Source organism: Chanodichthys erythropterus, chromosome 21, assembly GCF_024489055.1.
Source record: "Chanodichthys erythropterus isolate Z2021 chromosome 21, ASM2448905v1, whole genome shotgun sequence".
In the NCBI taxonomy this organism is placed as follows: domain Eukaryota; kingdom Metazoa; phylum Chordata; class Actinopteri; order Cypriniformes; family Xenocyprididae; genus Chanodichthys; species Chanodichthys erythropterus.
The window spans coordinates 31807406-31822372 of record NC_090241.1 but is presented as its reverse complement, the minus strand read 5'-3'; the positions used below and the strand labels follow the sequence as shown (position 1 = coordinate 31822372).

The following is a 14967-nucleotide window of genomic DNA, read 5'->3' as shown; positions in this document are numbered from 1 at the left end:
ACTGTAGCTCGTATTGAATAGCCTGGTGCAATGCAAATTTCAGATTTACATAACATTTCAGATAAAGAACAGATATCTGAAGTAAATTTAATGCAGTTTTTACAAAAGGTATGCTTAAACAGTTTTTGGTGACTTATCAGACTACAAGAACTGGTTCTGACTTCATATTAATCAAAAAATAATAATTTTAAAAATATATATTTTTTTATTTATAAAACACCACTTATTAGAATAAAACATTATGTGTATGTTTTAGTACACGTTCAGTAAGTGTTCCGTACGATTCATAAATGTTTGATTCACTAAAAAGAACCGAATCATTCGTTCGGGAATCTGAACGCACTAGTCGCGCTGTATGTTGGTGATTCAATACAAAGAACCGACTCATAAGAGTCATCCATTCGGGAACCGAACTACGAGTATTTAAATACGGTGTTCAGTCCACCTCGGATGTAAAATGCACGTTCAAGAACCATTAACTGATTAAAATTATTTCATTATTATTCGACTCCGGTGTTTTTTTTTTTTTTTTTTATCGGGAACAGTTCTCAGTTCCCAATTCCGTGTAAGATGCGCATATGTACATAATTTAAGGTTGAAGCTGTGGTTGAGAGACTTCTACTTTAAACATTAGAGTATATCTCACTGCCTACATATAACCAGCTATAACTGTCAGTAGTCAAAGATGGATCGGCTGGAATCGCGAACTTTATCACGTATGATTCATGTCTTCAAAGAGGGCGCCTTTTCTCCGCAGAATCGCCGCTTGCTGACGTTTTTTTGCTGACGCTGTCATGTGATTAGCCTTGCCCGTTCAATGAGAGCTGTTTGCCCCACCCATCTCTTCAACGCTATCTATCTCAATGTACAATTCACTGAGAAAAGGAAATAATCGCTAAAAATACACCCTCGAAAAGGATTCATTCGCCACAATTGGGGATTCAACGCGCTCCGTCCGTAGGGAATCCATCGCTGTCGTTGTGCTGTCGGATTTATCTTCACGTATCCAAATGCACATGATCTACCACCCGAATTCAAGAAGGATACAAAGCGTAGCCTGACAGCGGACTCGGACTGCGATAACCGGTAAAAAAAAAATCGACGGAATCGGTCGCTTTTGCATCTGCGGTTGAAAGAACCGTAAGGATCGCCGCTCGCGTCAAAGCAAAGCCTACGGATGTGAGGAGAAATTCAAATTACAGTAACGGAGAAGACGGGCCTCGTTTGATTTGGACAAGCCGAAAAAAAGCGATCAGTCACCATAAGCAGAACAGGAGGGAAAATAGCGTCAATCTGAGGGGGATTTTTCAGCAGCACCACCGTATTTTTCTCGCAGACAACGTCGTTTCGTAACGGAGTTAAAAGGTTCATGTCGGCCACGGCGCAGGGCGGAATGATCCACATGCCGTCATTTTGGTGGAAATATTTATTTTTTTAATTTGTAGCCACCCTTTCTATCTCGTTCTGCCCGTCTCGTTGCATTGGCGAACGGATTCGACAGCAAGATACCGAAAAGAATCGCGTTTTGTGGAGCTATTCATGATTTTAATAGGAGTCGGTCGTTATATCGGGGAACCGACCATGGATTCGCGACGGGAAATTTGCTAAATCGCCGTCGTGGGAAAGCCGAGATCATTCATGTAACGTCGAAGGCTTCGCTGGATGCACATCCACACAGAGAAATCTCATATTTTATAGCAGCAAGCGCTCGACAGGACTCGGCCGTCTGTAGGCCGGCCTAGTGTTTTCACCACCACCACCACCACCACCTATTCTCGCCAATACTAGTCACCCATAGCTTTCATATTTCCCCGTGCTCCCCTGCCCTTATCAGCGAAATCCAGGGGAGTTATGTGCATACAAGTATAAATGTCCCGGTTTTCCATCAAAGTGTTCTGATCGGAGGCCAATCAAGGAATTTTGATCATTTATTCATACGCTAGATTCACCTCCCCCCCACCCCCCCAAAACTTTTCTTGGGTTTTCGGGAAAATGGGTTGTTTGGGCAACAGTAAAACTGAGGACCAGCGAAATGAGGAGAAGGCCCAGCGAGAAGCTAACAAAAAGATAGAGAAGCAGCTCCAGAAAGACAAACAGATCTACAGAGCAACTCATCGACTACTACTGTTAGGTAGGTTGGTCTGAACGCAAGCTGAGGCTCTTCTGTCACTCACTGCTGCAGATTCCTGCTGGACGCGCTGACTGACGCGCGTGACGTCATCGGGGCCTTGTCACGCGTAGCGTTTTGTGTGAATTTGATGCATTTGTTCGGGTAGATGATGTCGATTGGGATTCCTGTGCTGTAGTAGTGGACACCTCGGGGCTTAGGTTTGGAGGCCTGTGGTGCTTCAGTCTCTCCATTCATTCCCATCTGATTTTGTGTTGATTACGTTTTGCATTATGGAAATATTTGGGCTCGCTTGATTTTTATAATTCATTTACAACTATCTCATTGAGATTATGTATGCAAACTCTCAAACACATCACATGTTCATGAGTTTAAGGGGGGGGACACTACAGGCCAATGCACACCTGTCAATTTTGAGGTTTTGCGCTTTTTGGCTTTCATAAAGTGTTTTTTCAGACTGGTGGAAAGTCTGAGTGTATGTTTTATAGCACTTTATGTATTTGCGTATATAGATTTCAATTACAGTAAATATCTTTAAAGGCCGTTTTCTCAAAATAATGTTTTTTTTTTTTTTTTTTTGTCAGAAATCTCCACTTCAGCAGAACTTATATACACTAAACTTTACAGTTTTATTCCTCTCTATATTCTGAAGGTTTTCGTTGATGTATAATTTGCTTGATTTTATACATTTTATTCCTAAAAAAAAGAAAAATGGTGAAAATATATATTTTTTCTGAATTATGTGAGTGATAAAAGATATATCCAAAATTCCCTCTGTAAAAACCTTTTTGAATTTAATATTTCCAAAAAATTAAACACAAATTTTGAACCTGATGTCATCCAATATTCAGATTTTCGTTCTAGAAATGCATGCAAATTAGTGCATATTTAATTACATAATGCCTCATTTGCATATTTAAACATAACATTTTAGAAAACTTGTAATACAAAATTTTTTTGCAATTTTTTATGTTATCAATCAGCAGGGGTAGTATGGTGATATCTATTAATTTTTTTTACCCTATTCACCTGGGGTGTCTCGCCTTAAGATTGTTTCGTTAAAGTAGCAATGTGCTTATTCCTGTTCATGCAGTTGGAAACAAAATAACTTTAAAGTTATTGGGAGATTAATGCATATTTTTGGGGGGTTTAGGTTTAACTTTAAGACATTTTGACATGCTGTATATCTGAAGACATTTGAAATCATTTTGACATTTTATACCTAGGGTTGCTTCCATAGTACTATTTTATGGTTTAGAATTCTGTGCATCCCTAAAATTATAATAGTAAGAGATGACATATGTTTCCCCACTATATTTTTTCATATGCTTAATACATTCATATTTTAGATTATTGGTAGTCCATTGTATTAGCCAGGCAAATAACAGAATTTTTGGAAGTGTAATTTCCAAAATCTACTGATAGTCAATGATTGAATGATACACATTTTCAGTTGTTTTATGTTTTTGTCAATTGAGTAAATACAGTAAAAATAATTTATTATTTAAAATTACGATATTTAATTAGTCTTTTTTGCTTTCATTAAACTCTAGTATGTTTATATCAGCATCACTTACCTTGCTACCTTGAACTTGATATAATCAATTTCAATTTCATAGCCTTTTTGTAGCCAGGCATGAAGATGTTTTAACATTGGTTTGATTTGATTTAGTCTCTGTTTAAGAGACTGGTCTGATAAAACCCAGTTCTATTTGTTTAGCATGGTTCAACTATACACATGGCCTAAAAGTACTTTGTTCTGTATCAAAATCCCATGTATTCAACATTGCAAAGCACTCTAAATCATAATGTCTGGTATTTAAGGGAGGAAACGGGTATATTTCTAGATACCCATGATTGAAGTGTGTCATAATGATATATGATTTAGGGATGTGTACCAGTGTAATTGGAGCACAAAAGTGGAATTTCTGTATGCAAACAGGCCTGTTTGACACAATTGGAGCCTGGTAACAGAATATGTGTTGTGATAAAGCGGTTCTCATCATGCTTCTGAGCTGAGAGCTTATGTAGCTTGTACTGGGGAGAAGTTAACTCTCTTCTCAGACAACTGTGCGCCATTGACCATAAATATTAGAATCATTCAGCTTTGTCAGTGTTTGACAACTATGACTCTAAGAGTTCCTTAACATTATTTTATTTTGCATTTCAATATTGATTTAATGGATGGCTAACCAGTTACTATGTAGTTGAGGTTTACTTACAAGAGCATTGATTGGTGATATTGAAGTGTTCATAATTTAATGAACTATCACAATCAGTGAACGAAGCATCTTTTTGAAATCTTGTGTGATATGAAATATGGATTCATAAAGCGTGAGGGTATTTGAAAATTCTATTTGCATAGTAACAGACCAAGTTATGATATTTCATATAAAAGGGGTTGAATGTGATAGTTATGATGGCATTATTATTTATGACATTTTTGAATCTGCTACACAGATATTTGGAATAATAATTGATATGCAGGTTTCTGCTTTGGATTTTAATATAAATTTCCTGCTAGAAATCCATGTTTAGTTTGTGGTTTAAAAGAAATGCTACTGTGAAATTTAATTAATTATTCCTGTTGAATCAGGTGATATCTGACCCCCCTCCTCCCACATCCCTTGTGATTTATATCTTTCTCTTGCTCGTCTCTCAGGGGCTGGAGAATCGGGGAAAAGCACCATAGTGAAACAGATGCGCATTTTACATGTCAATGGCTTCAATGCTGAGTAAGTATGGCTTTCACATCTATGTACTTTTTTGATTCCGCTTAAGTCAAACTCAGACTAGTTTTTTATTACATCCATAACTTTAGCATACAGTCAAGTATGATATAGAGCATAAACAATCCCAGCTTGCCATTTTGTTGGCAAATTCGTCTTGCTGTAATGTTTTTCGGTGATGGTCTTACTACTTTTGAAGATTTGGGAGGATGAAATTCAAGTCATTGTGGTAAAGGCGTGCTTTATGTTTATTGTGGTGTTCTCTTGATGTGTTTCAGAGTGTTCTATGTATAACCTTAGTGTATATATATTTATTGTGAAATGCAGTGCTTTATTTTGTTTCATGATATGCACTATGGATAATGCTCACTGAAAATCCCATTATAATTAAATGCTGACTTTTTTATTTCAATAAGTAGTTTACTATCCAGAAATGCATAGCTGGTTTGAAACCAGTTTTGTGATTACATTTTCTAAAGTTGCTATTATCTACTCCCCGAACAGTGTAGTAGAGATGTCCAAAAACACTACAGAGGCTATAGAAATTAGGACAGTCATAAAAATTTGAATGCTAAATTAAGACAAAATAAATAATTGTTGCATGAATTAGTCAATAATAAAATTGTGGTTTCAGCAACTGGAAAACAAGTTCTAATTTGATGACTAGAAAGCAGGAAAAAGTCAAGTCAACAGAATTATTAATGCTAGGGCTTGGATGTATATGCTGTGTAATGTTAGAGATTTTTCTATACAATGCATGTTTGTTCACGAGACACAAATCATGTACTAATACATTATTTACATGCATTTAATATGGTATTCAATTTATGTATGGTCATGTGTTTGTATTTTGGCTAATTTATAGACCTTTTGTGCCAGACAAACAAGCGCGCAGCCTTCTTTAGAAATTTGTCAGTGAACTTCCATAGCTCTGAATATTTCTATGGCATCACTGTCGAAGAGTAATTAGCTACTGAAATGAATTTACTATTTTATGAATTTATGTAGAGTTTAACAATATCATGAGCATTGTAATGTTTCAAGCGGATGTCATAACAAATGTCAGTAGAAGATATTAAAACAAGCGGTTCATTCATAAATCCGTATGCTATGGAAATACAAGCCGGGAGACAGAACACAATGAGCGCAGAGCTGAAAAGGGGCAGGGCTACATAAGGTTTATAACAACTTGCAGCTCATCCAATAAGAATTAAGAGTGTCGGAACCGTCATTTTTATAATATTAGTTACAAGTCTTTCATTTTTAACTCCAGCGTTTTATAATGTGAGACATTTTGCATCCATTATAGTGAAAGAAATAGAAAGAAAAAGTAATTAATTGCGATTAAGCACCTTAATTTGTAAAGTATTTAATTCAATGGATTATTCAAACATAGACTTCAGCACATGGTTATTTGATTATAACAAATAACCTTGTAAAAATATAAATGTAAAACATTTTTTGTTGAATTTCCAGCAAAAATAACTCTAATGTACGATTCATACAGTGATTAAAAAAAATGGGTTTAACGTCCACCCCTAAGTAGCATTAAGTTGTTTAATTGATACCATTTATGACATTAAAACTATTTCATTTCATGTTCCCTAAAAATTAATTGATTTGAAGTAACCAAGTGTTTTTTTTTTCTTCTACAGAGAGAAAAAACAGAAAATTCAAGACATCAAGAATAATATAAAAGAAGCTATAGAGGTAAGTGTTCTTGAGTTTAACTTTTTAACCATGTAAAAACATAAACGTGTTAAAACGTGAATGCACTGAATCTGACTATCTTTGTTCCTTTACAGACTATTGTGACGGCAATGTCCATGTTGGTACCTCCAGTCCAGTTAGCCTGTCCAGCAAATAAGTTTCGAATTGATTACGTCCTCAATTTAGCCAATCAGAAGGACTTTGAGTTTACAGCGGTGAGTAGAAGTATATTCTGTCCCCCCATCACCCCCAAGTCCGTGTACCATCCCAGTATTATGTTCCGCTTTTTTCAGATGGACAGGCGTTTTTAGTTATAAAAAAAAACCAGCATCTTTTTTATTAAATATAGAACAAGTTTAAATGTAGAAATGGCAAAGAAGTGTGCAAGCGTAGTTTGTACATCCCTTAAGCGTTATACATGCACCTAGTTTTGGGCTGATTGTCATGGATCTTCTTGTCAGACCTCACCACAAGTTTGTTTTGAGTGTTCTCCTCGGTCGTAGGGCCTTGTATGCTTTGTGCAATTATAATTAGCAGCTATTCTTTGCTTAGGGACAACACATAGGTGAATTGAAAAAGCGCCCCACCTGAGGGAAATGTGGGTGTGTGTTCGTGTGACTCTCAGGTATAATGGTGTGGCGTTCATTACGACTGATTACTTGTAATAACCTCTAAACTCTCCCTTAAGAGGGCCTCACCTGAGCCACACACCTTGTCACCCAGGACCTCCCTGCTCCCTCATCACCTAGACAGGTGCTATGTGTCTAGGGAAAGGGGAGTGGAGAGGCGCCCTGACCTGCGCCAATGGGCCTGCTTAAGATTTAATTACAGGTGACTCAAACTTAGTGGCCCCATGGACTTAAAAATAGGTTCACCTGCTGGTTTAGACAAGGTTTTAAATCGTTAGCTGCTACATTATGTAAACATTACTAGAATTATTAGGTTATGAATACAAAGAATTGGTATTTTTGACATCTAAAAAACTGGATATGTTACAGGTTTGCCAGGATAGCTGCTTGGTTCAGAGTTGAATGTTAACTGTTAAAGTGCAGGAAGTGGTTGTAGTTTTAGCGTTACTACAAAGAAGATACTGCCCCACCCTCTCTCTCTCTCTCTCTCTCTCTCTCTCTCTCTCTCCCTCGGTGGCCCCAGGGCCCACTGGGAACCAGTCTGACTGGTTGATTGTGTTGCAAGCAAGAGACAAAAATAAAAAGCAAAGCAATTATTGACATTTATAACTCAGTCATGTCATTTTAGGATATAAAGACCCATTGAAGTTTGTAGATGACTGCTATTTTAGCACTGTTGCATGGCTGAGTTGTGATATTTCCATTAAAAGGAAAAAAAACGAGCTGTGAAGCTGTCAGGCTAGGAGGAAACTAGTGAAGAGCATTAGCATGATGATGGAGAGAAAAACATATGTAGATGAGATGAACAGAAAAACGCACACAAAATGCTTAAGCATTACTCTTCATGCTAGGGATGGGCAAAATAGCAAAAATATCTTCTTCTTTTTTTTTTTGCCATTTCATCATTATACATCTCAATAAGAGGATCTGTCATTTTACCAAACAGCCAATGTTGACAAGTGCATTCAAAAAGTTTAATGTAAGAAACACCAGTGAAAACAATTGAAATACTCAAAGTATGTTACTTATCCATTAATGAAGAACAGTTTAACCTACACCTGTATTTTACTGTTATATTTAATGTCACATGTAGATTTCCATTTCCAACATTTTTGAACGATGGAAACAATTAGTTTAATCAGAATCTTATTTATTGGATTGATACTTTGAAAAAGATGGTTTAAACTGATTCAAGTAAATGTATCAAAATGACCAACTCTAATGCCATTTTAGCTACTAAAGTTTAAATTTGAGGAATTTTAATAATGTTCTCAAACTTGTTACAATTATATTGTTCTTACATTGGTTAATTGAAATATCATGAATATTCATTATATCACCCAGCCCTACCTTAAGCATGTTATAGAAGAAATATTTTAGTGTTTCATTGTTTTCATAATTCCAAAACATCATAGTTGTGTTTATTCATCGAAAACTATTGTCTCACTTTACGTCACTGATGCCTCTGCTGAAGGTTCTGTATAAAGAACATTACTTAAATATCAGTTATTGTTTTACGATGACTTCAGTTAAGATTTAACTGAAATAAATTTCGTTTGATGTTGGTTTTGCTTGTAATTGCTGATACACTTTGAAGTATCAAAATAATTTCTTTGTGTAAAAATACTTGAAGGGGTCATGAATTCAGAAATCAAATTTTCCTTGAGCATTTGACTCATAAAGGCCTTTTCAGACAGGACACGGAATGTGCTGCGCTGGCCGCTGGGTTCGGCGTAGCCCTTCAGATACAAAGCAAAGTAGGCGGAGTTTTCAAAACATTCGCGGGAGTTCTAGACATTTAGTCGTTTGATGCCCCATTTCTATTGGCCGCGTGGGTAATCTTCACAGAACGCAGCGGCTAAATTTGAACTTTTTTTAACTTTCACACGGCGCTTGCCTTTAAAATAAATGTTTTCTTAGCGCAGTGGTGCTGTTGTCGTGCCCTGTGTGAAAGGGCCTTAAGAGGTCATCATACTAAAAGAATATCCTGTAAGTTTCAGAACTGAAAACTTAGTTGTTAGTTCAAATGAAAGCTTTTATTGAAACCAAGGTCTGAAAATGACTCATTTTGGAATTTTGGTCGATTTATGACTATATATGTCAGATATTTAAAAGAACGCCTCTGCAGAAGAAGATCAACGCCTACTTCTACATCATTACCACTGTAGCCTCGCCCCCTGATTGACGCATGATAAGTAGTAGGTAAATAACATACGTGACGCAAACACTTAATCAAGCAGCAAGTAGGTGATACACATACTTTTGAAGAATGAAAAATGTCATGCTGTGTGTCAGGTTGTGGAAAAACACAGTCGTTGCATCTGTCCTTCTGATTCCAACATTAGGAATGCGTGGTTGAACTTTATTTTTAATAAAGTTCTAGATCGCGTAAGACACTGTGCATTTGTTCGTTTCATTTCATCGCAGATTCCTTTGTAAACAAGACACAGTTTGACGCAGGATTTGCAGAGAGACTGAAATTTAAAAAAAACAATGCTGTGCCTTCTGATATATTGCCTCTCTATATTAACTCACTTATGCTCAGGTAATATGTGAGTAAAACATTTTTTTACTACTATTACTGCTTTGTTACAGATCGTTTGATGCACTGATTATGTGTACGTGTCTAACCAAAGTCACAGAAGGGTCCACAACCAAGACTGCAGATGTAATATGCATAATTTTCACATTGTTGGTAAATATTTGAACTTTGACTAATAACTATTTGAAGCGTCTTTGATTACACTATAATATAAAGTTAGAATAACTGCACAAATACATAAAGATATAAATAACATTAATAAAAATATTTGTTTTACCGCGTTCTCACAGACTGGAGTATCCTTGGTATTTGAGGTGTAGTCTGTTCATTGTCTTGCGATTCGGGATCAGACTCTGGCTCAAAAAATGTATGGCTGAATCTCTCCGGTTGCCATTTTTCCAAATTGGAAGTTTTCAAAACAATTCCACACATGTACAGACGGGGCATTGAAACTTTTTTTAAAATGCAGCACTGCTACCCAACCGTTGTGGCGTTTACTTCCAAGTCTTCAACGTGGCACGCCCATAAAAACGGAGTGTTTCATGATCAAAAACAGGGTAGAAAATAGCCTATTACTTTTTTTATTTTATTTTTTTATGTAAAAATCTTGCGAACGTCATAAGCGGACCTCAGACAACAGTAATAAAAAATGGCAGTTCATGATCACTTTAAAAAATAAAATGAAGGCCCTTTCTTCATTTCTGTACAAAGAAGCATATGTTTTGTTTTGTGTATATACAAGTATGATTTTGTTTTTAACAAATATATTTGATTAGATTATAGTATATACGAGAACAATATACTGTTATGATACAAAAATTCAGATATCCAGAAAATAAATATATAAGGTAAGATCAGTGAGAGTTGGTGGGTGGCGTGTGGCTCTTGTCCTACATGTTTAGCAATGTAGTGGCACTCCTTTATGATAAAGGAGTTGTGCCAAAGTGAAAGCTACCATTTCCAAACACAAACAAAGATCAAGTGAGACAAAGTCCCGTTCCCTGTTGGGACCACGGTGTCACTCTTCCTTTGTCCCGGCTCATTTTCTGTTCAGGTTCATGCCAACATAGGCACTACATATAAACCGCTTTATAAAGTGGGACAGTTCTGACTGTGTCCTGCTCAGATTGGAAGTTTTTCATTTCAGATGCTCATTCATATTTCACCACCATGTCTGAATTGCAGTGGGTGGTCAGAATCGTTTAGTTCTGTCTTGAACTCTTCTATAAATGTGGCTTTTGTTATACATGAAGTGCGTATGTTGTTTGGTGTTTTTTTTTTTTTTTTATGCATGTTGTCCAAAAGGACAAAGCAGAAGAGCTGAGCTGATGCATATAATGTTAACCTCTACCTCTAATATTCTCTTCTACAGCTTGTAAAATAATTTAATTTGGCTTTATTGTTTTTTTGTTGTTGTTGTTGTTTTTTTTAAATAATAATTATTTTTTCTTTAAAGCAGGGGATCTCAAAGTGGGGTCAGTGACCCATAGGCAGGGGGTCCGCAAAATAATTTGCTATACCATATTTTATGGACTATAAGTCACGTTTTTTTTATCTGAAACATTTATATTCCAAAGTGACTTATATAATGCATTTAAAATCAAGTAATCAAAACATAAGACTTTTAGAAATAGGCACTTAAAAGTTTCTAGATCTTTCTCATGTCTGTGAGTCAAGTATTCGCTGTGTGGTTAATTTTTGACATGCTCCAGAAAGACGTTCAAGGAGACCGAGATGGCAGAAAACGCATCCTGTTTGTTTTCTTTATTTGACAAAAGGATGTTTTGTATTTAGTAGTATGTATTGTATGACCATAAATGATGGTATTAAGTTGTTTCCGCTGCTATGATGAAAGTGATCGTGCCTAACACACACACAACATATCACTTCTAGCATTGCTAACTTGACATTGCAGCCTTTTCATTATCAAAATATAATGCAGTCAGCCGGACATATAAAAAGATATACAGCTTAATTTAATTTGTTTGTCGTACAGTAAGAATGCTGCCGGTCACTTGCTGTTAATCCAGACTTATTTCTTTGCATGTAAAGGATGCTAATTTGTGTCTATATTGGGACCTAACTGAAGTACAAAGCCTTCTTTACATAAATAATAGTTTAGCATCCAAATGTTACATCGCAAATATGACATTTGGACTGAGTGAGAGGTGCGCAAACTCAGCACCAGTTTCAGTTTCGATTCAAATAAATTAGTTGAGGCTTGATATTTAAAATAAATGTTACTTTTCGTTCTTGTTTTATTCTGAATACGATTAATTGATAGGATTTGTTATGGAGTGAGAGGAAGTAAAAATGGGCCTACATGTTTATAATGTTTGTTAACGGTTCATTTTATTTACTGGTATTTTACATTATTTATAAGTATAGGCTAATAATAAAATGTTATTTATTTTTATATATATATATATATATATATATATATATATATATATATATATATATATATATATATATATATATATATATATATATATATATATATTTTTTTTTTTTATTATTATTATTTTTTTTAAATATAACTAATGCAACTGTGTATGTGTGTGTTTTCTCTCTACAAAGCAAGTTTAACCCTAGAAAATACGTAAAATTATAAAATTGTGCTGTATTATTAAAAAGTGCATAGGATGGAGACCATTTGCACAAATAAAAAAAGAAAAAGCATGTTGTGTTAACTTTGGCCTTAATCACTGTTATAATTTTAAGGGGGTCCTTGGAAAATCTTTTCCCCTGTAAGGTGTCCCTGGCTCCAAATATTTTCAGAACCCCTGCTTTAAAGTACACTTCTTCATCTTTTAACGTTTGTTTCCTTGTAGCCTCCAGTATTCATTACGAGTTGATGACATCCTAAATCAGAAACAGGATTTTTCCTTAGGTTCACATTTAAACTATGTTGGGAATCATTATTCATTATTTAAACTTGTGTTCTTGTGATGTATGTGTATTCATAGACATGACATTCCTCATTATAAATTGTCATTTTTGTCCCCAGTATTCCTATACAAATTTATTTTTTATTTATTATGTTGAAATCTGACATTTTTAATAAAAAATACAATTTGACAATACACTCTTCTTTCTCTTTTAACATGATAAAAAAAATAAAAAAGTTAACAGAACCATTTTGAAGGAATCAAAATCGTTGAAATATTAAAAGTGGAATCTGAATCCGGACCAGAATCTGGTATTCTTGCGTGCAAAAATCCCATTTCACATTCCTGATTGGTTGTTGAGAGCCTGTAATGGACCAGTCAGTGGTGGTGGTTTTTATTTTTTTACAGGTTGGCATGCTCTAAAGCATTCTTGCAAACCAAACAAACATGTTGAAAAATGATACGTGGCCAAACTACAGAGGTGCAAAAGATTTGCCTGGATTCCAACAGCTAGTTTATGGATTTTTCCTCTCTTCCACTTGTCTTCCCAACAGGAATTTTATGAACACACAAAGACCCTGTGGCAGGATGAAGGGGTGAGAGCTTGCTTCGAAAGATCCAACGAATATCAACTGATCGACTGCGCACAGTAGTGAGTATTCTGTTCCTTTTAAATGCTGGGTTTGAATTGCTTTTTAATTGTGCAGAATTTTTAGTATTTGAAAGCTTAATGAGAACAATTTCAACCGAGCTGATTCGCATTGGAATATTCTTGTAATAGTCGATTAGATTGGTCTGTGTGACTTTCTTAGCACGATGCATGTGTCGGACTTGCATTCAAGAGGGAGGGTAATAGAAATGCGATGAAGGCAGAAATGACAGAACGTGAGAAAGCGAGACTGATGAGTGCTAGACATACGCTTTCAGAAGACATTGAGGTTTGAATGTTGAACACGGTAGGGTATGTGTATATATGTGTGTCCTGTCCTCTCCCACAGCCACTGGTAGTTGTTGTGGATCAGACGCTGGCCTGAGCCATTTAGACCGGAAGTGCACCCCCCCACACACCCCGCTGCACGCTTATGTAAACGTAGAGCAGAGAAAGAGAGAGAGAGCTATTTTTAACTCGCTGGTTCACTCACTCACAGCAGAAGACTGTTTGAGAGAGAGAGGAGATCCGCAAGCATAGCAAATAATGCATCTCTCCTTTTGAAGGAGAAAAATTAGCTTAAAGTGATAATGGTGGCTACTTGCGAGGGTTTGGAGGGCAACTCCCAACCTCTCAGACTGCAAAGAGGGACGGAGGAGAATGACTGTGCTGTTTCAAGCGCGCACAAGCACGTACACGCGTTCAGCGAGAAACTAGCGTTGTCAACCGCTCGTCCTGTTATGAGCTCATTTTTTCTGTCTGAGTGTTTTCAAGGCTCTTCCTGTCACATGGCCAGGTGTCCATATTGAACGTGTGCATACGTGTATGTATTTGTGTTTTCATTCATCTGTTTCTTTGTACGTTCGAGTTGCAGCAGTATTGTGGGCTCAATAATGTTATCATTGATGTGGAGACGAACACAAAAATGGCTACAAAATGCAAGGGAAGAATACAGACTTATCAGTTTGTTTTTGTTCATCCCGCAACTTTTTTTTTTCCTCTCTCCTTACTTGTTCTTTCTGCATCTGCTAGTAGCGTCACTGCAGTCACAGAAAATGGCTGATTTAGAAAAAAAAACAATGAGAACAGTTTCATTAGGGTTATGCTGTTTTCAGAGGAAGCATGTGTATTAACAAAGAAAGTTGACTCTTTCTACAGGCTCTCTGTATTTTTGTAAACCAGAGAAGACATGTTTGTTTTTATCATGTAAAACAATATGTTCTGTCTTACACTGTTTTCTACATGCTTTCTGTTCTCATAAACTAAAGAAACTTTGTATTCCTCCTCTTTTTTTTTTTTTTTTTTTTGCATTTCGTTTGCGTAAATCCAGTGCATGGAGAAAAGAAATGTTCCTTTTGATGTTATCTATAAGCTTTCTGCATTTCCATAAAACTGAGAAATGTTGCATTCCTGCCCGTTTACATTTGTAAATGCAAATCAAGTGCATGGATTCCTTTTAATTCCTGACAAAGGTCTCTTGACTGAAATGTTGCCATCTCAGTAAAAATTGGATATCTTGCAGGCAACAGCAATATGCAGGACTTTTTTCTTTTGCATTATTTCCTGTATCCAACGCACCTGCCTGCAACTATTCAGGTGTGCAAGTGGTGTTCAAATAGAGAAAACAAAAGACATTTTTCTTTAGGGTGCTATTATTACAGAAAGCATGCAGACAGTATTTTCATGGAG

At 36.0% G+C, this 14967-nt stretch overlaps 1 protein-coding gene across 2 annotated transcripts in view; it reads left to right on the top strand.

The window, feature by feature from the left end:
* gnas (GNAS complex locus) overlaps window positions 1-14967 on the top strand; it is a 46709-nt gene that overhangs the window by 11430 nt on the left and 20312 nt on the right. Inside the window, exons 1-5 of one of the 2 annotated variants that reach the window (XM_067374767.1) lie at window positions 797-2131; window positions 4791-4863; window positions 6513-6567; window positions 6663-6782; window positions 13184-13281. In XM_067374767.1, the coding sequence (XP_067230868.1) occupies window positions 1993-2131; window positions 4791-4863; window positions 6513-6567; window positions 6663-6782; window positions 13184-13281 (485 nt within the window). In that variant the 5' untranslated portion in view covers window positions 797-1992. Of the gene's footprint in view, window positions 1-796; window positions 2132-4790; window positions 4864-6512; window positions 6568-6662; window positions 6783-13183; window positions 13282-14967 lie in introns of those variants that run through there. The other variant, XM_067374765.1, reaches the window with a different exon arrangement.